At 39.3% G+C, this 27,908-nt stretch overlaps 1 protein-coding gene across 5 annotated transcripts in view; it reads right to left on the bottom strand.

The window, feature by feature from the left end:
• The window catches only part of RORA (RAR related orphan receptor A), a 411,602-nt gene that overhangs the window by 23,487 nt on the left and 360,207 nt on the right, over positions 1-27,908 (bottom strand). For all 5 annotated transcript variants that reach the window (XM_040570301.1, XM_040570300.1, XM_040570305.1 and 2 more), the window contains one exon: positions 950-1,035. In XM_040570301.1, the coding sequence (XP_040426235.1) occupies positions 950-1,035 (86 nt within the window). The remainder of the gene's footprint in view (positions 1-949; positions 1,036-27,908) is intronic.

Consider the following 27,908-nt stretch of genomic DNA (forward strand, 5'->3'; position numbering starts at 1 on the left):
TGTCAGGAGAGCACCCTAAAACCTACCATAAACGTAATTTCTTAACAACTAAAGCGTAGATTAATAGTAAAAAACCCATCAGCATGGGACAGCAACACATACTTACATAAAGAAAGCAATGGGCTACAGCACAGCTGTGTGTACTGTGTCATTCCCAAGCTAGCGCTGTAATTCTGCACTAGTGATAAAAAGGAACGATCAGCTTCACATCACCGTGAACTAGCGCTAGCATTGTCTTGTCTAGTTCTTGGTTGTGAGAGACAAACTAAACAAAACATAAGTGCTTCTACTGGAGTCCTTGTTCACTAGAGTTCCTAAAGGTACAAATCCAGAAAAAAAAATCAAAGCCTAAACCTTAACACAGCAATGAGCTAGATTCTAAGGAATACACACTGCTCACAGAAAGACTTGAATAAGTTTAATAACAGTAGCATGTAGTATTTGTGCAACAGCACCTTCCATACAAACCAGAAGAGATTTGTAACTGTAACAGGTTACAAAAGAAAACTGAGAAGTCAGAGAGCTCTCACAGTAGCTGTCTCAGCACAGCTTCTTAGTGATTTATTAAGCAAAAAATGGAGAGGGAGACTCAAGAAAATCACAAACTCCCTCTCAAGTGCATCCACAGAACAGATTCTTTGCTATTTGTTAGAAGTGGTTCATCTTTTTAAACCTCTTCTGCTTATTCAGAGAGAAACAGCTTAGAGCACATGCAGCACAACTGCGTGATTTTTGAAGCCTGTCCTGAAAGGTGTGTCAGTCACAAAAATGCCTTTTTCATAACCCAAATGAAAACAGTACTTCAGACTCACCAATTGATTTCATATTCTTTGAAATGAAACGTATTGATTCAACTTCCACACAATAGTTGCTCTTTAAAAGAGGAAGAAAAAGAATCACTATCCAAAAGCCAAATGCTGTTTTAAGACTTAATTTTTTAGACCCTTACCTTGCAGCCTTCACATGTAATGACACCATAATGGATTCCTGATGATTTGTCTCCACAGATCTTGCATGGAATAATTTCAATTTGAGCTGCAACAGAAACACGCAACCAGTTAATTACATTTTCTTTTAAACACCTTATAAAAGCATTCCCTGATCAGCATTTGTACAGTGAAAACTAATAACCTGCTAAACATTATACTGCATTAACTATTCATTGCTGAACTGTGAGGGTCCCCTAGAGCTTTGGACTAAATTATGGCTGCTCGTTATATAATAGCTTTTGGGTTATTAAAATGGGTCATTTGAGAAGGTGTTTAAGAACCCACAAGAAGGCTGGAATCAGCATTTCAAAGCCAAAAAGAGTAAGAGAGTTCACGTTTTGGCCAAAGAGCTAGGAAGACACTGGAAAGGTTTCTTCCAGTCTCACTCCTGTGAGGTTGTAATGTAATTTAAAAGTGTGCCCTGCCTGAAAATGGATGCAACATCTTTAACAGGAGTCATGATCATGCCATCCAGCTCATGTGACTGGCCAACACATAAAAGACGCAACATGGTAAATAGTGACTGCAGTTTACACAAGAAATCCAAAATTCACATATCTGAATTGAGTTATCAGTAAATTTTTGTGTATTAATTTCCACAGAGTGAATGAGGGAGGAAAACACAGCAGCGTTCTAGTCAACATACAAAAACTAAAAGGAGATAATGTAGTCTGGAAAATGCCATAGGAGATACAGGATACAAAAGCCCTCATTTTTATATCAAACTTACATATATATATATATAATTATATATATACTTGTAATTCAGTTTACTGTGTGACAAAACTCTCTGCACACATCTCTAAATGGCAACTCCTTCCCAGACATGGGAATATACATGGAATACAAGGATTTAATAAGGGACTCCCCATCTACTCAGGAATACTTCTTCAACTGCTTTCAGAGAAGGCAGCAGCAGTTATTTTGCTAGCCAAGTGTCTCTTCAGACAGGACCAGGCCGAGGCAGTAGCTTATAATGTCAGAGACCAGCAGTCAACATTTTATATATGCTTGTGTGTCCTCACACAAACACACCGAATGCGTCTATCAGCTGGATAGCAAGAAAAATCCAAAGAATGCACCTTCTGTCCTGCAGTTGTGTTGGATTGGCCGACATTGATTTTCCTGAACTGGATTATCCTGAACAGGAATACAAACACAACCCTTGCTGCGTCTCTCACCGTGATTTATTAAACAGCCAAAGTGCAGTTAATCTCCTGCGAGGAACTGAAACCCATTCTCAAGATATGCCTGATAGCTTCAGAGAGCCTTTATTTCATCCAGTTCATGGCTATCCAGTCTGTGACAACACATAAAATCGCACCTAAGATATTGCATTAGCCTAACTTCCATTGTACTCTCAACAAGGCTTTCAAAAAGTCCCGTCCACTCTCTCAAACGCTGTATTTTACACGCCATTAAATCCCTAACTGACTGCTTATTATTAAATAGAATCATCTTTTATAACAAGAATGCTACTGTGTGCTCCACTTCATTGCAGCACACCGCCACAGCTCAGGATCAGGCCAAAACTCAAGACCGGTAGACTGTGAGTACAGCACTGACTGTGCTAAACTGTTACTTCAAAATATTCTCCTCGCAACATCAAATGCGGCGAACGGAGCACCTGAATAGTACCCATTTGCTCCCAGGAACCTAATAGTAGCTGAAATACTCTGCTAAGGGAAGCAGTACCCAGCAGCTAAGGGACTACATTGTTGTTTGCCTGGTATTTCCATATCAGCAGCTTTCAAAATATTTTTGTACTGCAGGACACCACTTGCATCTCCTTCCATCATAAGGATCTTTGCGTTCTTGACATTTAATCCCACACCTTCCCTGCAGCAACGAATGATAGGCTGAAATTAAAAGGTCTGTTTAGGATGCTTAAGGAGACAAATACTTCTGCTCTGCAGTCGTCCAAAAAAGTGTCTTAATTTCACTTTGCTCTCAGCTAACACATTAAACACAACAAGGCAGGAAGTGAAATAATAAAAGAGAAAAATACAGCGTATGTTATTTTATTAATTTGTTCTCTGCATTGTTATGAGAGCATCCTATGATTACAAAGCCTCAGAACAGAAAGAAAGGGTAGCATAACCTCCCCTGAAGTTAACACTTTACATTACCAAATTGAACAGACTGAAATTCACACAAGTTCAACACTCATACAACATCAAAAGTTCAATTTCAGAGAGAAATCCTATTGGCAGATTCTGGAATAGATCTATTGATTCCCATTTGTAACTTTTCAACATACGATTATTTTTCTACTCTGCTACAAGGAGTCACTAGCCTTCTCCAACTCCTTTGGCAGAACAGCAATAAAGCTCATCTGAACAGCTACATGGTAATATATTTTTCACATTTCACTTTTATATGCATAATTACTGCCTTATTACGAAGAGGTATGATATAATTGGATCTTGTTTATCTACAATCTCCAGCATATTAGTTAAATCACCCATGAAGCCTGTCTATGCAATCTCTGTTTCTTAAGCAACAGGACATTTGCAGAGTGTTTCTGAAGGAATGTAACATGCCTTCAAAGTGATGGCCTGAAGCTAGCTTACTAATAGCCAAAAAGGTGCAATAATTGGTCCCAAATGCATTTGCCAGGGTCCTTTACTGTTAGAAGAGAATCTACAGAGGTTCACAGGCTCCAGCTCTGCCAGTATGTGCTGACCAGTGTGCATACAAACAGCAGCACCAAATCCGGAATCATTTCAGAACTCCCATTCCCTAGAATTTACTACACCTTCAAGGTACTTACTTTCAAGAGCACATAACATTTACAATTTCAACTTAACATTTCACTTTGAGATACAGTACAGTGGGATGAAACTCAGAAACATAAATTACTTGGGACTGCCACAACCAATTGTATTACAAATTAATGCCTGGAAAGACATCAGATCAATTACTGCTCTACGTGGTTGCCTCTGCAAATCAGCTCATTGAAATGGAATCCCTGTCGCAAGTTCATACACTTTCCATATAGCATGAAAGGACTTGGATACTTTAAACTTACTAAATGCAAATTGCCTGTGCCAAGATTATGCATTTTTCTTAGGAGGGTGAAAATATTTTCCCCACTTATAACTTTGACATGCAAATATGTACTTGCTAAAACCTTGTTCTAATGCAAACAAGGCAGGTGGGAAATATTTTTACATGTCAAGAATATGTTCCAACTTGGTTTCTCACATTCCCAGAGTTACTTAGAGCTTCCTGCCGTGTTCTCATTAATTGTACCTGTGCTGTGCTTACATATATTTATATAGTGTATTTTCCAAGATTGTATAAAATACTGTAATTCATATTTTAGACTAGAATTAGCCTAAATTACAGTTTACAATTTCTGTCTCCTGAGGTGGTGCTCAGGCTGATTCTGGTTCATGCACGAGCAAATTATTTCTTAAATATGAACTGCAGAAGAAAATAAACTCTCGTGGTTGCTTAGAAACCGCTACAGATATCCAGGTGACAGATGCCGTCTGTATTCCCAGATTAAAGGCCTGAGAATCTTTCACACCCTGAAATAACAGTGCTCCAGAATACTACTGATGATGTCTTCTGCCAAAGGCAGTGATGAATAGGAAGTGAAGCCCAAACAAACCACCAGGAGCAACAGATACGAACTCAAGCACGAAGACCCACCTCAAGCATTGAACAAACTGCTAGAGAAACAGCTCCTGAGAGAAAGACGTGGCCATTAAGGGCCACAGGTAGCAGTTATGACATGATGTCAAACACAGGGCGCTCTAATGTAAAACTGAAGGGCATCTGACACCCACTTCTATATACGTGTATATTGAAGATCTCTTAAAACGCAGCTATTCCTATCACTGGAATGTCACGCAGTTTCCAAGAAATGTATCTTCTTTCTGCTGTAATGCTGTATGATGGTTTATTTTATAGCAGTAAAATTGAGTGCAGACTCTGCTTTGCTTGAAATCAGACAGAACAGTAACTTGAGCCCTAGCACTGCAAGAGAAAAAAAAAAGTATTTTGTCCCCTAAACCATTCTTCTTCCTCCATCCAGTGTGTCTTTACTTGGCAATATTTTTAAGTAGCTCTGGTATGCTTAAATTACATGACTGTCTCCACCTAACTCCTAATGAACATGCCTGCCAGACAACCAGAGACAACTAAACAACATCTTTTGTTGGCATCTGTAACAGAAGAATATCCCTTATTTCTTCCTACTCCAGGCTTCCCTTCTTTCCCCAGATCTGCACCAGTTTCACTGGACTTGCCTGCCTTTTTAGGTCCCTCCCCAAACCAACCCCTCCAGACAGCCCCTCCCTTTTTATTAATTCCCACATCATGAAATGCTGCTTTATTCCTTGTCTGGTTTGAGCAACAGAGGAAAGAAAACTAATTAATTCTGCATTGGTAAGGAAGTGCTCTCTACAAGCTCATCATAATAGTTACTTTCTTCCTTTTTAACTCCTTGGGCAGACTCCCATCAGGACAAGGCTCCGTACAGCCATGGAAGCAAGGAACATCTTTCTCCTCAGTTCTGACATCCAAGTAGAAACACATTGAGCCTCGACACAGAAAAGTGTATTATCAATCCACCCTGAAGAAAACATTCTTCAGAAGAGAAAAAAAAAAAAAAGATTTTCCAAAGACCTAAGTTTTCTCTTCTCTGTTAAGGTGTCTGAATGAAAATTCCAGGTGTACACCCTCTTTTTTTACTCAGTAAAGATGGATTGAAGCTTGTACTGGTTAGTGTGCCAGACTGAACTCTATTTCTTAAAAGCTATACGGGCACTAAGCAACCTTCTCGGATCCACTTGCTTTCTAGTGAAAGCACCGTAGCCAAAATTGCTAGCTGAACTGAAGACTTCAAGGCCAGATGTGGTGTGCATATTACAGTCAGGACAGGAGCTAAGGTCTCCCGAGACTCAGGGTACTGCTTAAGTTATCCCTTCTTTTTCTTCAAGAAACGTTTCAATTCCCTTCCCTGGACGTGGCTTACCTGTCTGCTGCTTCAGAGGGCGTGTAGAACTTCGTAGCTAATTCAGAAGGGTTTTGAATGAAGCACGATACATATACAAATTGGGCTAACTTGTTTCTAAAGGGATGCAGTTTGTGCCAGACGATGTTGCTAGTGCTGTTTGGAAGTATATTGATTAAATTAGGAGGCATACATATTCACTGACATATTCATACATATTCATTGACTCAAACAAGGGTACTGCGTGTAATGTGGTATTTAAAGCAACATAATATCTGATCACAAACTGAATTAACAAGGAATGATTTTACTATATAATATTCTAATCTTCCTGCACTTTCAGCTTCATTACCTAAATAATTTGCTGTCATGTACCCTAAGTAATTTGAGCTGGCTGCAAATTACTTGCCTCTGAACACCTGCAGCTAACAAACACTGCAATTCCACTAAACTAAAAGCCAGTGGCAGCACAGCTCTGCCCGTTCCATTAATATGCTACGCTAAGTGACCATCTGTCCACTCATATATATTAAAATATTTAAAGCCTGTGTACTTCTAAAGATGACATCTGGTTGGTAGACATCTGAGGCATTTTCAGAACACACAGTAACTGCTTGGATCAATAGCTGATGGAGACAAGCTCCATTTACCTGCCCACTCCTTGTGTGAAAGGTCTGTTTATTCTACATGCAATCCCCACCATAACACCATTCTGGCCATGAGTAGGCCTGCTGGATATTGTAATGGCATAGCTAGTAACAAATAGTTCCTGAGAAGAACTAAGAAAGCTGCCATGCTAGAGACTTGTGTCTTATGGTTGGATTTCTGGGGGGTTACTACAGTTGACATCACAGCAGCTTTCCCAGCACGTGGGAAGTTCATTGTGTCTTTCTCTCCTTTACAAGCTGTCATACCTACAGCTGAGCTCAAGCTGAGCAGCATCCCTCATGGAGGAGTATCACCTGTCCATGTTCAGTTATCATGAAGTGTGCAGGAACACCTCTTTGGGACTGCTGATGCTCTCCAGCTTCCCTAAAACTCACCAACAGTTTGAAAATGGGTTTGGAAATGAAGAAGACTAGGATGGATGGGCAGAAATCAAGACAAACACAACAACCTCTCTAAGCCTTGTTTCCTTAGGAAATCAAACTAATAATAAAACGAAATAAATACTGAGGTTATGCTGATACAAATCCTTTGAAGTCCGTGGGTGTGATGGGTGGAGTACAAATGAACATAGCCACCAAAGTATTAATTAAAAGTAAAGTATGAGCAACACCTCAAACACACGAGGCAGAAATGCTGCAATGCCAAGGCTGGCTCTTTGGGCCTAAACACAGCTGGATCCCTCTTATTAGGTCAACTGATTGTGTGCAGCACTCCATAATGCTACAAACATTCGGCTTCAAAGAGTATGAAATAAGATGCATGATAAATAGTACAGAACAACAACACGAGCACTTTTGGGGCTTGCAAGGATGAATTTTAGGAATAAATCTAAATTCTTTCAGCCTCTATTACTGATTTAGACACGTCAAAGGGAACAGTGAAGTAAGGACTCATATTCTTATGCCAGAATCATTGGCATTTATGCTTAATGTTCTTCTTTAAACCTCGAAATTTTACTTACACATTTTAAATTAAAGAACCTGATCTTGCTATTACATTAAGCACTAGCTTCAACAAAGATACCTGAATGCATAATGACAGGAGGATATATGGAAAATAGTTTGGATTCTCCAATAGGCACAACTATTTCTGTGAAGCTGCTGTGGTAAGGTCTCTGTGTATTTTTAATTTTATATTAAAATGGAAAATTCCTGAAAAAAACTTTAATAGAACATCAAAATATACTTAACCTCTGTAAAGAAAAAATAAAACAAAATGAAGTTCTCAACACAAAATATAGGACTTCTACAAGGGTTTAGGAACACAAACAACGTAAAAAATGACTAAAGGTTTTAAGAGGAACTCAGAGAGATGATGTCTGCTCCTGCTCAGTCATGTGTGTAACACAAAATCATTTTTTTTCTTTTTTTACTTCAGTCTCATCTCCCTCCACTGTCTTGTCTTTATTCATCCAGAAAAATTCTTGTTCTTCTTGATCCAACAAGGCAACTTGGTATCTCAACATTTCTAGAATGGAACAACTGAAATACCTATTTTTTTTCCTTCTATTTTTGAGGAAAAAAGAGCAGTAATCTAATTTGCAGTTGAAAACTAGATGGTTTGATTTTCCTTGTTGAAGGAATGACTGGTAGAGACAATTCTAGCTTGGGACTACAGGCACATTATGAAGGCAAACCACAGATCAGAAATCATACTAAAGCAGTGAGCTTCATGCCTTGGCTTAAAATAATCGGGGCTGCCACATCCAGACATGTTCTGTCATCCAGGAGCACAGAAAACTAGTTCTTTTGGAATATCTGTCCTTACTTGATAGATTTTAGTTATAAGTTGGATGTCCTATCAGTTTGTGAAATTGAGGGGGGTTTGAAAGCTCCACCTTTGTTACTACTTCCATGAAATTGAATTGAACAGGAATCGTGTGGATGGTTGAAATAATACAGCTGAAGTTGTACAATCTAGTAAGATATGTAACAATGATATAAACTCTTTCAAGAATAAGACAAAACTAAGAAAATCCTAACCACTTTCTGGTTCCAGATCTGGGGAAAGAATTGTTCTCTAGGCCCCACCCACAGGCATAGTAACCAAAATTAATGGCAAGGACTACAAGAGGGAAACAATGGAGAAGGTTCTATGCATTTCAAATCCAAAGCATTTTAAGACTGGTTTGACTATTTTGATACGGTCAGAGAATATTTCCACATTATATTTATTCAACAAAAAAACAACATTATACTCCATAATACTACATATAAAGCTTCTTGCTTGCTTTCTTGGTCACTCAGTTGCTTATGAATAAACATATAACTATTTTATTCTCTTCTCTGGCTCAAAATTAACACTAGATGTATTGGCTATGATGAGGAAGGTTTGGAGTATGATAAATTTAAGGACTAAGCTAAATACAATTGTTGTTAAATAAAGCAATGCAGTACAACAGGTTTTCACAACAAACAAAAACACACTTGACACTGCAATCATGTGACTGCCTTTACTGAAACGCAACATAGTTTTATTCAAAGCCCTGGACTGCATGTCAAGAAGTAGATACTATAATTCTCATACTACTGCTAATTTGCTATGTGAATGGAGACACTGGTCCATTTCTCATTTTCTCTATCTACATAATCAGGATAATCAGTCTTTAGCTCTACACAGCTATCTTAGGCAACTGGTACATACTACCAAGTCTTGCATCTTCATTTTATGACCCAAGAAGCAAGTCAGTAGACCTCCAAACAAACACCATTCGTCATACATCTGCAGGGTTTTGCACTGCTTAGATGAAAGCTGCCACAAAACTACACAATAGTGATTGTGACAAGACCAGTTATCTGATTAAAATGAACAAAAAAATTAATAAAGCCTAAAGGTTTAATTGCATACCTACAAAAGGTTGCTTTTGACAAAATTACACAAAATACAACTTTCAGAAGCAACACAGGTGTGAGCTATGACCACAGTAACTGGCAGCACTGCCTGGTTTTTCTGTTCTGATTTGCTACTGCATTTATTCAGTAAGCAGCAAGCTAGCAGTTATTTCATTCCACGCTGTGTTGATAGAGGATTCTAGACTTCACTTGGTTTTTGTCATCCTTAATTTCTTCCTTCGGATAACCACTAACCTTGGGTATCTGTGAAGAGGAACACCTGCAGCAGGGGCATAAGCACAGTTCTATTAAGATACATTCTATACCATGCTCTGCTCTGCTGCTAGAACAAACCAATGCATATTGCCTGTTAAAATAAAAAAGGGAAGGAGAACGGAAAGAAAGAAAGAAAAAGAAGTGAGCTGGCAGGCCAAGACGCGTGTTCACCTGAAGGCAGAGAAAGTGCTCTGACACACTCAGACACACGGGGGTTTCTTGAACTTTTTGCAATTATTTTTCTCTTATATTAGATAAAAACAAATTTACGCTGATTTGTACTCCATATAGAGTTGGGTCTTTCATTCTTAGTAGTAACATAGAGGAAGAAAAAGTGAAATTTGCATGAGAACATAATCTGGAAGAAATTATTTTCTGGAACTAGCTGGAGAATAATAAAGGCATTCTCGCCTCCCTGCCAAAAGGAGTCAAACCCCTCCAACTGCATTGAAAAGCTGAAACGTATCTATATTTCTATATATTTACACAAAATACAGAAATAAACAAAAATAAGAGAAACTAATGAAGACTTAATTTCAATAAGGAATGTCTTTTAATAATGTCACGTTTCAGAGTGGAAATCTAAATTACGTCTAACATTTGCTCTGTTGATTAATGCATAGCATCCACCTTTTCTATGAAATTTCCTACTCTGAGCTGTAGGAGCTGGCATTCTGAAGACAGAATTTGTTAACTCCAACACTGTCCTCCCAGCTTCTTCTTCCTAATTAAATGTGCTGGCCTATGGGAGCATCTCAACGTATTTATTTGTTTCCAGCATGAAAACGAAGAAATTACAAACCACTTGTTAATTTTAAACCAGAGAAAAGTATGCCAGCACAACAGCCTTTACTTGAATTATTTTTCAAGGGTTTTGAACAGTCTTAAATTATCAATACTTTGAAGACAATCATTTTAGTCCCTATTAAAAGGCATATAGTTACATTGTATGCCAAATTATAAGATTTAATTAGTTGGTACCTAAATTGCACTAGCATTTGTTCACTAAGGAAAGATCTTTTACTAGCTTTTTGAAACAGTGGTAAAAGAGGTACTTCACTTGCAACGTGGTATGAAAATTATTAACAATTTCAACTAAATTCATTAGTAAGGTGAATCACGGAACATTAGGTCAACGAGATTAAATGTGACTGTGTGTAATGCTTCCATTTCATTCTTTCTGTGCATAGGCAGATAGCTCTCTGATCAATCCATAATTCCTGAATGCATGCTCCTACTTCGCAGGTTTCCCCTGGTTATTGACCCATCACCTCCGCCTGTTCCCTATTCCAATGCACATGTTTTCTGTTACACTTACAGTTTGGCCAAGTCATGGTGCAGTTCAGTATTTATTACCCCCGAGATAGCAACTGTCAGTCTGGAAAAAGGAATATGGAAAGCATCCGGAAAATACAACAAGATATACTTTACCAATAAGGCAAGTGTCCCTTTAAACAAAGGGTTTTGTCATGATTCAGGTTTGTCCTGCCATTTTGCTGGTCTGCAAAAATTTTATTAAGGGTTTGGCCTCTGCACAAATTGCAGGATGTATCACTATGTGTATTGAGAAATGGCACTTTGTATGAATAAGTTAAAGCCAGACAAACATGGCTAGTGCAGAAGACACTTCCTTGCAAAAGAGCTGCACTTTGATGAAAAAATATTCAAAAACTCGATGTAATTCTAGAAGAAAAAGTAGCACAAAAAAATATTTCACCCAGACTAGAAAAGCTCCAACATTCTCAAGTGACTACATCTTCCTTTTTAAGATATTTTCTTTTTGGCTGTACACAAATTTGATGTCATTAAAAAGTTTTCCTTTGATGCCATATGCCAAGTGGAATCATTAGTTTCTCACAAAGGTGTGCTCTCAATGTCTAGTTTAAATTTTCATTTTCAGATGATTCATTTAAGGGATGAACAATAACAACCAAAAACAACTTCAGAACTCTAAACAGTAAAAAGTCTGTTTAACACTTGCTCATTTTTAATTTCCTCCAACACCTCCTGTCTGGATTCACGTGGCAGTCAATACTGAGAATTTATTCTGCAACTCCTTCAGTGCTATTTGGCTGCCAGCAGCTCACCTACTCAGGCCCAAACCAGGATCCCTCAAACCTCACAAAGGGGTTCCTCTGGAGTCTGTATTCTGCATCTTCCTAACTGGCATAGGGACATACATTTTTTTTTTTTTTAATTTTTTTTAATCCAAGGATGCTGTCCATTGCCACTGTTTTTAGTGTCTATGTGCTGTCTCATCTTTTCATGGCTCCTCTGCATGTTCTTTTCAAATGTCTTTAGAGGATTAATAAAACTACTTTTAGTAGTCCTCTTGACTTGCATTAAGTTCCTTGGTGGTCCCTCATTCTTATGAAGCCAGGCCAGGACTGCCCATCTTGCCAAGGACAGGGAGAGCTGCTGGAGGGCAGCCAGCTCTGCCTGTTGGTGGTTGGGTGCATATTTTTCTCCTCCTTCAGATGTTCACAGGAAGGAAATGCTATGTATGACCTGTTCGCAAGAATAACACCAGGAAGGAGAACATGCAGGATCATATCAGAGATGGAAATTGTGTAGGGTGGGGCTTACTGCATAATAAAAACAGTCTAGTGAACACTCTCAAAAACATTTCTGCCAGAGATAGTTTTCAACATATTCTTCAAACCATGCATTACATGCATGTGATTTGTTGTCCCCTCCCAATCACATTCACGCCATCTCCCTGGCCTCGGCTCTGGTTCTGTAGTTCTTCTCATCATGTCTGTATATACTATCCTCAGTGTTTGAAAATCATCTTCAGTTTTTTGACTTCCTTTTGACAAGGATGATGGAAGGAAAAAAAAATACTTCCTCACAAAAACGTTTGAGAAAATTACAAGCTTGAGCAAAGGTGAAAGATCTTCCTTTGCCACAATTATATTAGGTGCTCTGACCTCCATTAAAACCCACCCTTTCTTTCGACTAATCATTTCATAGTATTTCATTTCCTACCTCTCCATGATAAAAGCAACTGCAAGGTAATAGATAACGCAAGTTTGCTTGTTGTTTCAAGTAGATAAATTAATGCTTTACACTTAAAAAGCTTTCAGAGTGTCCTCAGATGCTATTTAACTAGTATTTTACATTAAAACATCTACGGTCGGACTCTTGGCAGCAAATATCTGAGTAAAACTTACTACAATTGCTCTGTTACGATGCTCTATGCACAGGATACCTCCATCACATACATTAAGGAAGCTTAAAGTTAAGCTTCACATATTTAAACACTAACAAAGTCTACTTAATGGCAGTCTTCAAAACGACAGTGGCCTCCTAATCTGCTGGAGATAAATAAGTGCCAAGATTAACGATTACATAAGTGCATCGCGGAGCCCAGAAATAATAATCAGCTCTTCTGTTGTTATTTGTGTATAAAGGCTATTAGTCATCTGACATTCCAAAATCCAATTTAAAGTTGTTAAACCCCTTTCACATACTTACTTGAGGTTGGAAAAACTAGAGGTTCGAAAAGGGAAAGGACGGGCTTGACTTACTAATTCTCTTCCCCCTTAGTGATTTTGCTCTAAGCCAAATCTCACTAAGAAATGCAAAAAAAAAATAAGCTTTTAAACAACGCCTAGAGTAACTGATGTTGCTGCTGAAGGAATAATACCAATAAAATCCTAACATGCTTAGATAGGAAAATTAAAAATAATGGCTACAAACAAAACAACCAACTATTCTGTAGGAAAAGATCCTATTGAATTGAGTGTTTCAGTGACATCAGCTGTGCAGACCTGAAAATAGTGAAGAGCTTCAGAAAATAAGCACGGTAAGAAACCAGAGGTGCTCCAACACCAAACACTCATCTCAGTCTAGTAACAGTATCAGTAAGAATTTACTGTGTTCATACAAGCACAATATTGTTTGCAAGAGACCACTCTGTTCTTGGCAGATTGAGGCAAATGAAAGGTCTGACTGAAGCCTCTCTAAACACTACACAATCAATTCTTTTCCCACAAAAATCCTTAAAATTCAAAATAACCCTCTTTGTTCCAGACTAAGACTGAAAACCAAATTGAGAAAAAAAAAAAAAAAAAAGTACCTTCTCCTGGTTCCTACATTACTCCTTGGGCTCTGCAGCTGACATGGAATGCGACAGGAAAACAGGTGGGCATGTCCCTGCCCTCTCCCTCTGATCAGCTGGTCCTGCCTCCCCTCCTCGATGCCCGCATAGACAGGACAGCACGGCAGCTGGGAGCTTTGTCGCCAGCCATATGTGCGGTGGGTAAATGGGCACGCTGCACATCGTGCTTGCCTCTCAGGGGAGCAGTCAATTACAATCCAATTTGCAGCACAAATTGCTGCAGTCCTGAATGCAGAATTCCCCTCCGGCTTAAAAACGCCACAGAAAGGGCAGCAGAGCAAGCCCTGACAGCCAGACATGAGGGGTGTGCGTGGCAGACAGACCTACAGACCGACCGCTGCAACGCTATCTTGTTGGTGATGACCTGGGCCTTGGGCTGAAACAGCAGCTACAGGATCCACTGCCCCTGCTGGGGAAAGAACTGTCCTGGGAGCAGCCGGCCTCCAGAGAGGGCAGGCCCCACGCCCTCACCTTTACACTAACTTTCTCTGTGGTATCATGAGAGAAGTGAGGTGACAGCTGTGATTCAAGCTGATGTAAAGGAAGGACAAGCTGTCTGAGCTCGCGTAGCAGCAGATCCGAGGCAGGCTTTCTCCTTCCCTGTTGTGACTCCATTAGCATAACAACCTCAGCTGCTTGTACAGCAGAACAGAGCTGTTGTGGACTCTATGCAAAAAGCTTTTCCTTTATGGCCGTGTACTGATTTTCTAGTGTTCCCTAAGGTAAAGTCAATTAAGTGATAACTGCTTCTCTGCAGAGAGTATTCAAAATGCTAATATCTCCACCCAGATAAGTCTTCAGCTTTGCCTGCCTATTTATCTCCAACTCTTAGAAATTATTGCCACGAATGCTCCAGCGCTTTCACCCATTATCTTTGCAATCCTGCTTCTTCCTAACAAAAAGGCAAAAAGCCCAACACATAATAGCTCTACCACTATGACCTCACTGGGAAGTAAAATGATACAAGCAAATTATTATCAGCTGATCTACTGCAGTGTAGTTACCAGCATATTTTGCTGCTCTCAAAGTTCATTCAACTTTTCATCTAACCTATATAGGTAAGAAAATACGATGTGCCATCAGAGGCTCCCATACTCTAGAAATAACACCAGTTTGCATTGTGAGTTACCTAATGTGATTACAAAAATACAAGCTCTCATCTTTAGTGTTGTGCCAGTTGACCATCAGACTTGAAAATTATAACATTCTTTTCAATGTGGGTAACACAATGTTATTCTCCTGCACACGCCTCTAGGACAGCATTTTTACCTCAACATGTGATGATTCACATTGCGTATTATGGACACACGGGTTAAATATGTACTCATGTTTTTAAGTGGGAAAAAAAAAACGACAACAATATCAAAGCTGAAAAAATCCTACTACCAAAACCAAAGGAACCTGATGATGTGGATGCACTGCCTTATCATCAACATTCATATGATTACTGTAATACTTCATTTATACCTCTGTTTATTAACAAGTAATAATAATAATAAAAAAAATTGCAAAATGATCCCTCAAAGAACCAAACAGAGAATACTGGCATCTTTTTCAGACGGCTCTGAAGGTACAAAGGAGCAGAAGGCAATCCTATGCCCCACAGAAAGGGGCAGAATACACGTATTGGGTAGAGTATGAGTACTAGCAGGAAATTACAGTATAAAATGATTGAATCATTTGCTGCTAAATTCATTTGAGAGATGAAAATGGAAGAACCAACTTGCTTTGCATTGTTAATACTAGGTTCGAAAGGGCAAATGACAAAATGGCAGAAGCAGGCAAGTAGTGAATGTATTTGATCTGTGTTTCCTAAAACAAAGGAGGCTTGATAAAGATTAGAGTAAAATAATAGAAACAACACCTGTATTATTGTAATAATTGTATCCAAAGATACTGAAAACCATTTACTGAGCTTTGCAAGGACAAGAAACCAACCTCGTAACCAGAGCTGAATGAAGCCATAGAATATTTTACTGAGAATGAAGATAATCTCTCAACTCTTTCACAACAGCCCATCACTCCTGCTAATGTTTCTTTTTATGCTTGTGTTCTGCATATGCCAGAAGACAGACAAGAACGAACGCCAAGCAACTCCAACTGTTGACAGTTTTAACGCTGTACTATTCTAGAACACTTATACAGAGTCCTTTACTACGCTGTCTTTGATAAAGAACCAAAACATTTAACTAGAACTCCCACATTTCTGCTCTTGGAAGAATAATTGTAGCATAACTTTGATTATCCAAAGCTACCAGGGGACAAGTGGAAGCAGAGATAAGTGGGGGAGCAGCCAGAGGTCTTCTGTTAATAATGGCAGTGAAACGGGAGGAAACAAACTCAACAAAGAAGGATTGTTGGCTCAGCTCAGACCTAAAGTTTCCCTGTTCCTGAATGGAGCATTCATAAGTAAAATAAGCTTCTCAAACCAAGCATTCTAAGTTTTTCTAAAAACCATTTGACAGAGTGAAGAATTATTCATTTTGGTACTTGACTCTCCAGAGAGAGAGACAGCTGTTGTTCTTACTGCAGCAATTTATTAACCGGTTGTACAGCTGTAACAACTCTCCTCCTGGTTGTCTCAATGGTTAACAAGCAGCCAGTCTCTTTCCAAATCCTTGTTTCCCCAAGTATTATTCAGAGAACATTGCTACAAGAAGTTCCAAAACCAATTGAAAATACAGATATATCACAAACCTTAACATCTGGGCAGAATCCACACAGAAGAAATATATTCAGGTGCTTTACACATGAAGCTTAAGTTTTTAGTTAAATTATTGCAGCATAAGTTAGTGACAATGGAGTAGGAGAGTCACTTTGGATTTAGCATGGAACCTGGCCCAGGGCACTGGAACACAGAACAGAAATAAATACTAATCATGCTTGCTCACACTGAGAGGATTAGATAACTACAGACGTAGGAAATTAAAACCACAACAAGATGACCCCGTGCTTATGATTTCCCTGTTGTACCAGATCAGTCAATATGAATAATTGACATTGTAAATTGAAATCCTCAGATAAAAATAATAGTTTTACCGCTTTATTTCTCTTCACTCACACATGAATTGAGTAGACTATCTCTGACAATGCCATGGTTTAATATTCTAAACACACTATCTCCTTTAACAATGCCTGGAATAGAAACAAGCTGCTGAGCCAGATCCTCAAGGGGTGAAAATCAACATTGCTACGCTGACTTCAGTGGAAGCACATTGATCTACACCAGCTAAAGCTTTGGGCCCTAGTGGGCAATTAGGTTTCTATTATATGCTAATTTAAATAATGTACCACAGAACATTTGCTGTACAATAACGCAAGGCTACATTCCTCTGTAGAGAAGGACAAGCATTTGCTGTGACAGAGTGAGAGTTATGTATTCTGGTTTCAAGGAGCAGGATGAAGTTTCGGTATAAACTACTGCTCATAACAACATTTTTAAACCTGTAATTACTCACACTGTACTACTTTAGGAAGCCTGTAATTATTTTGTAACTTCTTACCAATGTCTAGTCTAGTTCATAATTGCTAACACTGCCTCCTTCAAAGGAATTAGTGACTATGTTAAAATCTGTTTTTTTGCTAGGTTTCTACTATAGAGTGGCTGTGCTTTTACATTACAATCTGTGTTCAGCAGAGGAGGAAAAATCAAACCAATTTATGTCCAAATCTTGAGCCTTTGAGCAAAGCCTGAACAAAAGAAATGAGTAAAACAATCACCCACACTTTTCTTATGAGGCTTCTGCAATAGCAGCGTTGAAAAAAGGACTGTGGCTGCAGCTGACACAGGCCAGAGTTTTTTCTCAACAGAAGTTTATACCACTGAGGACCATCTGCAACAGCCTCTCACTTTCCAGGGAGGCCTCATGCTCCAGCCAAAATATGAAAATGAGAAAAGTGGGGGAGACACGGTTCAGCCACAACAACAGCAAAAAAGTTCTTCAGGGTCTCAGCTGTTTTAGCAGGTTATAAGGCAATTCAGGTGGAAGGATACCATCACCATGTAAAAAAAACCTTAACAGCAGTTGTTAAAGTTCTGTTCTCTTCTGAAGCAATTTCTTATATGTGAAAAATGTTTCTCTTATGCTACTGCTGAGTGTTTGTTATTGTCATCTTTCTTTCCTTAGTTGTCAACAAGCAAGTTATTAGCATACCTACTTGAAGTTTTCTGGAATTCTGATATACATGCTTTATTTTGAAAGCTAAAAGCACACCTCAGCAGAGCAATTTGGAAGCTCTCTGAACAGCACTTTTGGTAGCGGGAACAGCAAAACAGGGCGTTCTACCTGTACGCATGACTCTCACATGAAAGTCACAGCAGAAATCTCTTGGAGATAATCTGCAGCTAAAGACCAACATCCTTCCCCCTCTCCTCCCCCCAGCATACACCATTTTGATTTGTCTTGTTTTCTGAGGAACCACTCACAATAGAGAGGGAAGGTAACATGAGCTGACGTAGGTCCAGGTGTTGCACAGTGAGATGTGGTAGTAAGCTGCAACACCGACATTATGTAATTCCCTTCATAAATGTACTTATCCTGGTAATAGTGACCTTCCCCAGCTGCATTTATAACTCTTCAGAAATAGCTGAATTTTGAGCCGAAAAAGTTTATATAGAGTCAAACATTTTTAATGATAGCAGCCACACAAGAAAAACTTGCCATGCGGGTAACAAAATGTCGTCATGAGAACTCATCCACAGCTTTACCAAACTCCCCACTTCTCAGCTGCCCCTTCACCGTGCTTTGGGAAGGCTCTACAGACATGGTGAAAATCCCACATTCGCAATCTACAATCAAAAGAAGAAACGAGAACCAATTTCGCTTAAGGTTTTGATTTTGTTTCCATTCCCACCAGGGACAGGCGCACACAACCCCACCACACCAGCTCCACAAGCCATGCACCAGCAGCAATCTTCAGCCATTGAAAGGCATTGTCCTCCCTTTCCTCTCCCCTTCCTCCAGTGCCTGTACAGCTGCACCTCGTGAGCCAGACGAGGCAACGACTCACGCTGAAACTGTTCTTTGGTGGATTAACTTTACCCTGAATCGGTTTCCTGACTTAATTCCCCACGTGACTGCAGAGATGCTGTTGTGCTCGCGCAAGGGAGGGGTGCGTCTGTTTGGCACTGCTTGCCTCTGGAAGGTTAGAACACACAACTGAACTGCTAGTCCTACAAATCAGGAAGAGGAGGCAAGGGGGAGCAGACAGAAGGACGAGGAGCACAGGCTGGTTTTCGAAGAAACTGAATAGTCTATGAATAAGTCACCGGTTTCTATGTCCAATATTGCTGTGAAACTTCAGGCAAGTCACTTATTTGATGTGTCAATTCCTCAGCTGTGAAATGAGGACAACACTTTCTTACATCACCAAAGTGTTGTAAGTTGAAAATTAATGACTGAGGTACTTGGATACCCTGGTGATGAGGGCCAAGTCCATACGTAGCTGAGAGAGAGGAGTGATTAGTGACAGGGAGGGGCTAAGGAATCAACCCATTATTTTTGGTGGACTATTTCCTTAGAGGATAAATGAGAATAACTGCTACTTACTTGATTGCAAGGAATTGAAAGAGCTCTCTGTAGCTCCCTTGTGGGTGGACAACTGAACAATTAAATAGCTATGACCTAATTTTAGTCAAAGACCTTATGTCACAAGGAATTTTCAGGGAGGTGTCTTCTCCATGTGCAAAAAATAATTGCACTGTGGAAGGATAGTTGACCAATATATTAATTTAGCTGTTCAGAATTCAGGAATAGACTGTATCCCATTCCCCTTCCTCATATTCCCAATTCCAAAATTTCTGACCTTAAGAGAGATCCCATACTCAATTGCCTGTTCGAAAATATCCACCTGTCTGCTTAATCAGATTGAGGGAAGTTCTGTGAACATACTGCTTCCAGCACCAGTGTGATGGGGTCAGGCTAAGAAAAAAAATACAGAAGCAGAAACCTATAGGCAGCAGGTGACATTATTATCAAATCTCATGTTCCATACAAGATAAATGGTGGACTATCACTGAGTGGGCTTTGTGGGTTTTCTGAGACACACATACATATCAGCGATACTAGACGGCATCTTGTTTCAAACTACCATTGTTATACACAAGGAGCCATCAAGAGATAGAAAATACACTCCAATCCTAGAAGTTGTTTCAATGGCTTGTTTTCTTTGCAGTTAAAAAAACATCCTTTCCTCCTAGCCTGAATTTTCCTACCTTCTCTCAGAGGAATATGTGAAACGTTTCTTCCCCTCATGCCAACACAGGACCTGCTGTCACAGGATTGAGACGATCTGACTTCAAGTCCCTGCGCTGTTACAAGGATTGCATGTGAAAGCCAGTGCGAGTCACATAACTATCACCGAGTCATGCGTGTGTCTAACTTCCGTAAAACATGTAGGTCTCACCGAAAACACCAGGAGTTAAAGGACTAAAAAGCATCATGGAGCTGGGCCCATGCCCTTCTGTAATTCAATTCATACCTGTAGAACATTAGGACTGGAGAATTCCTGTCTGTGAGGATCCCATAAATACCGCAGAGTGCTTGGATACACCAACAGTAACAGAAGCCGTGTAAATACTTAAATAGGAAAATAGTGTTTCAAGTCTTACTGAGCTTATTATGTCTCAAGAGCTTATCATGTCCTTGCTAGATTAGACAGCGCGTGCTCAAAAAACACATACAAACATAAGGAAAAGAAAAGTGCAGTGAAGAAAGCTTTCAAATAGCAGCCTCAAGACTTTAGCTCCTGCCTTATGATTCTGTAATCTGGGTTTGACCATTCTAAAAGTCCCTGGAAAAGAATAGCACTGAAATTCTGTTTCCTCTTCTCTGAGCCACGGGATCAGCCCTGAATAATTATTACTACAAAGTTGCATCAACGGGTTAAAAGCATCTGTAGAAAACTAAATCCTGTACTGTCTGGATTTGCACTGAAGACCACTGAAATAGAAGGCAGGCTGAAAACTTCACAGTCTGGCAGTTTGCAATTAAATCGCTAGGAATGCATAAGCATTATTGGCCTTCCAAAGCAGATCCTTCCAGTTTTATGGGCAGAGAGTTAAGCACCCTGTAAACTGTACTCAAGCCTCAAGTTCTCAGTGTTGCATCTGCTTTTGTTCAACATTTTATTTTCTGAAAGTCCTGTGGTTAGGCAATGAATTGTGAGTCTCGATTCCTGGCTATGACACAGGCTTCTTGTGTGGCCCAAGCCAAGTCTCTTAAGCTATACTTCAGTCCCTTAGTTGGGAAACAGGTAAAACACAACCCTCAGTGATGTTTTGTGCATAAATTAACTTGTGGAAGCCGGTTTTTCAAAGAGTTCACTAATTAACATTATAGACAACCCTACAGATAAAGAGATTATCAGAGGGCTCTGTCTGGCAGCCCTGGCAAAAGGGAAAGAGCACATTCCAGTATTGATGATAGGATCTGCATACAATTCAAGAAAACCAAGCTTACTGAATTACACAAAGATATCTTTTAAGAATATATACTTCTTGGTAAAAGAATATATATTTCTTAGCCATATGGATTTCATACAACATCGCCTATCTCCTGCATTTAGCTTTGTTTGGAGTGAAATGCCACCATCAGCTGTCAGCGCAATTTATATAAGATATGTTGACAAAATTTTACTTACTTGGAGGAATTCTGAAATATTTACTAAGTTTGGAACAAGAGTTTTATGTTAGACACATTTTCCACAAATATACAAGCCTAAGTTGCTGGAGAATGCAAAGACAATACAGTATGTCTTACAATAAACATGTTGACTATCACAGATTTTAAGGTATAAGCTAATTGGGGTAGACGATATGTTTTTCTTGTTTATACAGTGCCTACAATCTGGCTTATGCTTACAACAAAGAAGAAAGTTCATTAAACTTCCAAATGTCATATACCAGTACAATATCTAAGCATGAAACTGAACTACAACAAAATAAATCAGAGCTTTCACATTAGCTTGACCAGAAATAGACTACAAACAGGAATGAACATTAATAATTGTTGTTCTATCTATGCTTACAAGAAATTAAAATAAGAAAGGACTAAACCTTGAACCTTAAGATTTTATTTTTTAATGATATAGGATGAACAAACTCAAGTCTTCACTATTACACGCTTTATGTAACCCAGACGTATCAAACTTCTTAAGCTCATCTCATTTTCTAACAAATACTGATTCAAATAGTCAACACTGAAGGATAAAAACTAGATAAAGTTTATGAAATCTGCAGTTATGGTTCTCAGGAGCCACTGAAAAGTGACTGTACAATTAGGAGCTGAAATATGCTTTCAGACAACAGTGGAAACTGGCTCCAAAATTCTGTCATAAGTTACTGCCTAGCCCACATACCAAAAAGTTAAGAGTTCTCTTTGAAACATAGCAGCTCAGTGGTTACAGGAACTTAATATCCTTTTTGCCTTTGATTTGAAGATCATAATCCAGTACCAGAAAAATGGACTGTTGCTGTGCACCAGTGAATCTACTTGCTTTATTTCAAATAAAGCAACATTAACGTCTCACTAAAACACAAACACCTGAGCAGTCAGAGCAGCCCATGACAATCCTCAGAACACATGCAACAAACTGCAATTTTCAGATTTCTCAGTCAAAGCTCAGGTGAGCTTCATCTTTGTTTTGTGTTTACTCGTAGGTGATATAATTAATCCATCAAAAACTCTGTTGCAACTTTAATGGCATTCAAAATCAGCATGCCCAGAAATTGTTGCTAAGTTTATTTACAGAAATAAGACTGCCTATGATTTCACGACCAACTAAACAACATGATTATTTTTCTAAAGCATATATTCAACTCCATGTTGCATACAGTGTTATGGAACGGAGGAGGGCCTGTCTGACCCTTCATGCTTTTGTCCCAGAATACAAAATACAGAGTTAAAGCACCACTGGGGTTTCCCACATATCTTCATACACAGATCTATGGCTGGGACTTTGCCATCACTACACTTCAGTAGATTTCCAGCCTGCTTACATTCTAGTCCAATCCAGTGTAATTTATCATCCCTACATAAAAAGAATTTAAGTGATTACAGAGGAAATACAACCAATGCAAAGCTGTAACTTTTCAGAATTTGGAATCAGTTCTTCTGCTGGGGCAGGGAGGAGTGCTCCTTGCCAAAAGAAGCTGGAGAAATGCCACTTTGAAATTAAACCATCCACTTTCGGAATATACACTATGAGGGCAGCAAAGCAGTATTTTGCTATTGATGGCACAGCTCTGAATCCTCCCTGTAAGGCAACAATACCGATCTTTTTTAACATTCAGGTATTTTGCACTTGCTTCTGTGAGCTTAGCAATGGGGACCTTTTTGACCAATACACTTCTACATTACAAGCAGAGGTAGCAGCAAAGAGTCAAGTAACTTCCAGACAGAAACTACAGTCACAATCCGGAATAACAGGGCAGCTGGGTCTCCATGTGCATGACTGCCTGAGCGGGAGGAGCGGGAAGACAAACATTACCAAACTGGGCTGTAAATTTCAGCTAGGACCTTAAAATGTGAAGTCTTCCCAAAACTGAGGAGAGCAGTTGAATGGAGCTCATGCAAACAAAGCCTTCCTGGCCCCTTATCTGATGTCAGTGATCCTCTGAAATTAGGTGTTGCCCAGGAAGAGCAGTGGGAAGGTACAGGGCTTGCCACTCCTAGGTGGCACCTGTCTTAAACACATTCCCACGGTTTCTCACAGTCACATTGCCGGAGAGGAAAAATAAACCAACCAAGGCTAGCAGTAGTTCCCTGAGAAAGCTGTGAAAAAGAAGCTATGGCTTCTACCATCTGGTACAGTGGGGAAACTATGCTCTCCTTTCACCATGTCTCCCTGTAGTCCTAGCACACAGGGAAGGTGGTGTGGCCCAGCAAGAGGAGGATACCAGGCTGGCAGGGGGAAGGCTGATGGCAGCACTCCCAAAGAGGTAGGAACAATCAAGGAGTAAGCGATGACTCACGCTGTGCGATTTATTGCTGGGCATCGTTCCCAAATGTGTTAATAAAGTTGCAGCCAAAGCAATGCATATCCCTTAGGTCTTGGCTTTGTTCAGCCTGGCCAAGATGATCAAGTCTTGTTTTCAAGCAAAACAAGGATGAGATTCTATACAATATTCCTATTGCAAGTGATACATTTGTTTCACTGTTCTACCGCACAGCATTGCCAACCCGCAAGTATTTAATAAAAGAAGTACAAAACAAGAAAGAAGCAAGCATACATACAGACACGAAGTCATAAGATTTTAAACTTAAATTTTAGCTTAAATTCTTTTTCTTTTCTTTTTTAATGTTCTCTAATTTCAGATGTAAAAGATGACAGACAGCAGTAGTCCTCAGTCACTGTATTCAACTGAAACAAGATGCTAATATGAAACCAGGTAGCAAATGGATTCAATAATTCACGGCTATCATTTTCTTGAAGGTCTTTTGGAAACTGAGAAATTGAGGAAAGAGGAGAGAGGCCAAAGAACTGTTTGAAAGGAAATATTTACTTGATCAGCTGGGGAAGCAGTGGTCAAGCTTAAGAACTGTGACAGGTTTCTGTAAGCAGCCTGGTCAAGTGTCACATACCTGTTAGTGACAGAGAAGCATTTTTATATAGCGATCACTGTGCAAACAGATGCTCCTTCTAGCTCTAATTAGAATTAAAAGAGAAGCTATATTCACACTTTGACTTTAATACAGCTTTGGATTGTCAGAGATGTAGTAACTCAATATGAACTGGCTGATGTCAGCACTTCACAGAACAGTCGTGTGAGGGACAAAAATTATGAAGCTATTAGAAGGGCAAAGGATAAATGAATCATTTTTGCCGTGTGCAGGATACACTTTCCAGTATTGCCCACAAGTAGGAGGGAGAGTTTCAGAATGGAGTTTGAAGATGTCCTTGTTTCAGAAATTAAAGGAGACATGGGCTAAATTAACAGAAGAACATATTGTCAAGCTATATCCTCAAGTAAAACAAGTATAAACTCAAGTACAAACAGGATTTTTTTTAAATGGTAGCTATCAGCTATCTACATCCATGTGTTTCCAAAGCCAGAGCTGGCAAGGGAGGGGAGGGCAGGAGACAAAAACACTCAAAAACACCCGAAGTCTTTTCACATCTGAATTATGCTTCTCATGGACAAGTGGAAAGTGCATGCTATCATCAGTCAGTAGTTTGCCAAAAAACCTGCAACAAATCTGTGAAAATTGGAAATGACATTCAAAATTGTTCATGACACTCATGACTGACTGATTTCTCTAATAGATTTTAGTACATTTAGTGGTCTTATAACCCACTAGCCACCTCCAGGAATTCCCCCACTGAAACTCAGGTAGTGAATATAACGCTGTGCCTTACAACACATAGTCCAATCCATCCATGCTTCCAGCATGTGGATCTCTAGTCAAGTTCTGCCACCTTGCATTCTACCAGCAATATAAATACTACCAGATATGTTATTTCATAAATCTTTTTGTTACCAGGCAAGCTCTGGACATTATGAGTACAAAATATGAAACAAGACACAAGTGTGCTTTGATAACGACCAACAGCTCATGACCAACTCCTTACCAGAGTGGGGTGCACGAGACAATCCACTGCGGTACAGAAAGAAAGTATTTTTATACCATTGATAAATAAATTACTGCATCTATATCTCATCCTTTTTTAATTTCTCTTCCTGTGCATATTTTATCATGTACATATTAATACAGTAATACATATATATAATTTATAAATAAAAATACATATATTGGGGGTGCATGCTCTCTCTCTTTTTTTTTTTTTTTTTTTTTTAAACACTGATAGGGGTACGTGATTAAAACTGTTGGGACACCACTGTTCTAAACAACCTGATAATGCAAACCAACACCTACTGGTTGCCTTCAGTAAGAAACTTACCAGCACGAGGTTCTCCTCTATTAGATACGGGGGCAGTTCAATAACCGCTTCAGGGAGCGATGAAAGGAAAGGGCAGGTAGACAGCAGGTTCACTGCTGTCACTAGAGTTGAGCTGAGGAACCATGGTTTTGGATGAAGATCTCATGGTATATACGCAAATAAGTAACATGTAAATTCAAATAAAAATATGGTCCCTGTTTTATGGAAATATAAAAATGTCTTTTCATGTTTTCTTTGCTCCCTTCCTATTTAAGTTCAAAAAGTTGTTGACAAACTCATTGCACTATAATTCTGGTTTTGTATACCTCCATACGTAATTTAGATAATGACTTCTGTGTTTTGTACAACTTGTTCAAGAGTCAGTTCATACAGACTTCTTGCTAGCTCACTTTAGTAAACTCAAATTTACCTAGCAATGCATGAGCGAAGCAGAGGTTTGACCCCTTCTGAAAATCCATCCAATGGATGATTTGTTATTAATCACATGTGTAACCAGAATAATTTGTATACATTCAGGGAGCTTGTTACACAAAATTAGACATTGTAGCTACAAAAGGAGCCTTGGCACATTATTTCCATGCCTCTTTCCTCTAACATTCAGAATCTGAAAGCAGCAGTTTCTCTCCAAGTAAAGTGAAAAGCAGGCACAAATCAAGTTCTCCTGAGGGTGCCAGTGAGCTGCGCTCACTGCCAGTGAGGGTGCTCTGTTGGTGACCCTGGCCCAGACTGCAAAAAGTTGATAAGAAATTCAGAATTTTTTTGGGGGGAAGAGTGTAGGTGTGAGGGATAAGCGTGGCTGTATAGACCAGATGTGAGTTTTGGTAAACCAAAAGACAATTAAAACCCATCTGGTTTCTTCCAGTTGTCATAACCCTCTGGTGTGCTTGGAGTTATTCCAGAAGGCTGCTAAAGGAACAAAGACCTCTTGAAGAGTTGAGCATGAAGGATTAGAAAGGTAAAGCATAGAGGTGTTCTAGAGGGCTCTGTCTTTCATTCTTTCATGATGATGTGAAACAGCCAGCTAGAAAGGGACTAAAAGGTACAGTTGCGTTGCTACCCCTAACTGCACTGATAAAGGGATTAAATAAGGCACTGGCAGCTTGCTTTCAAAAGAGTGAAAGAAGAACACAAGAAAGTGAATTAGAGATGAAGAACGTTAACATGAAGGAGAAGAAATGAAAGAAATGAAATGAAAGAAATGAGGAACTAGACAGCAAAGGAAAGAGGATCAGGCAATTACACAGCACCTCAGCAAGATGACAGTACTGCGTGCAGCCCCCCTGCAGCCTCACGGAGATGTGAATTCCAAGCAGGAAGATTCTTATATTCACCCAAACTGAATAGCCAAAACACAAGGTGAAAGATGGAGATCGCAGCAGTACCACGTTTCAGTCTAAAAACATATACACTACTCATTTCCCAATCTGTCTTTACAATATTAATTCTCCTTGGTGAAATTAAGAAGTCAAAAACTCTTTCAGAGATTTTGCTTTTTTTGACAGAGTGGAAGCTTCGGAAACTGGGGTTGGGAGGGTGTTTGAGAAGCACAAGCCCCAGCAATCCGCAAAGCTTAGATTTATTGTGTTTTCTCAAACTCCAGAAAAGTCAAAAAGGAATCCTATTAACAAGTGTAATGAGCAGGTTCACAAAGGCTCACAAAAATTACATTGAAATCCACTGTGTTTTGGTTCCATCTAGATTTTAGTTCTGACGGTCAGCTAGCACTTTATCATGAGCTTCACACAATGTATATAAGATGTCAAAGGCGTAACATCTCTCTTACATTAAATTGCCTGAATATAACAAACCAATTATTCAATCGAAAATACATCAGAGGAAATTTACCCTGAAAATTTACCAATCTGACAAAAGTTAATGGATTAACTAACAAAATACAATGGTTTTATTCTGCCCAATCTAGTAGGCTCACAGAATAGCCAGATCTTACTGCAAAGCCAAAGACCTTAACACGATAAAAGCAAAAAGCATTAAGTGTATTAATGCTTGTTCAACAGTGAATTGTCTTTGCAGTATAGCAATGCATTATCCAGCTCCTGTTCGCACTTCTTTGATTACAAAAAACAGAAACACAAACAACCCAACAAACAAGTCACTCTGCATAGCTTAAGAGGCCCAACAGCCTTTTAACAAAA

Source organism: Cygnus olor, chromosome 11 (genome assembly GCF_009769625.2).
Source record: "Cygnus olor isolate bCygOlo1 chromosome 11, bCygOlo1.pri.v2, whole genome shotgun sequence".
NCBI classification, from domain to species: Eukaryota; Metazoa; Chordata; class Aves; order Anseriformes; family Anatidae; genus Cygnus; species Cygnus olor.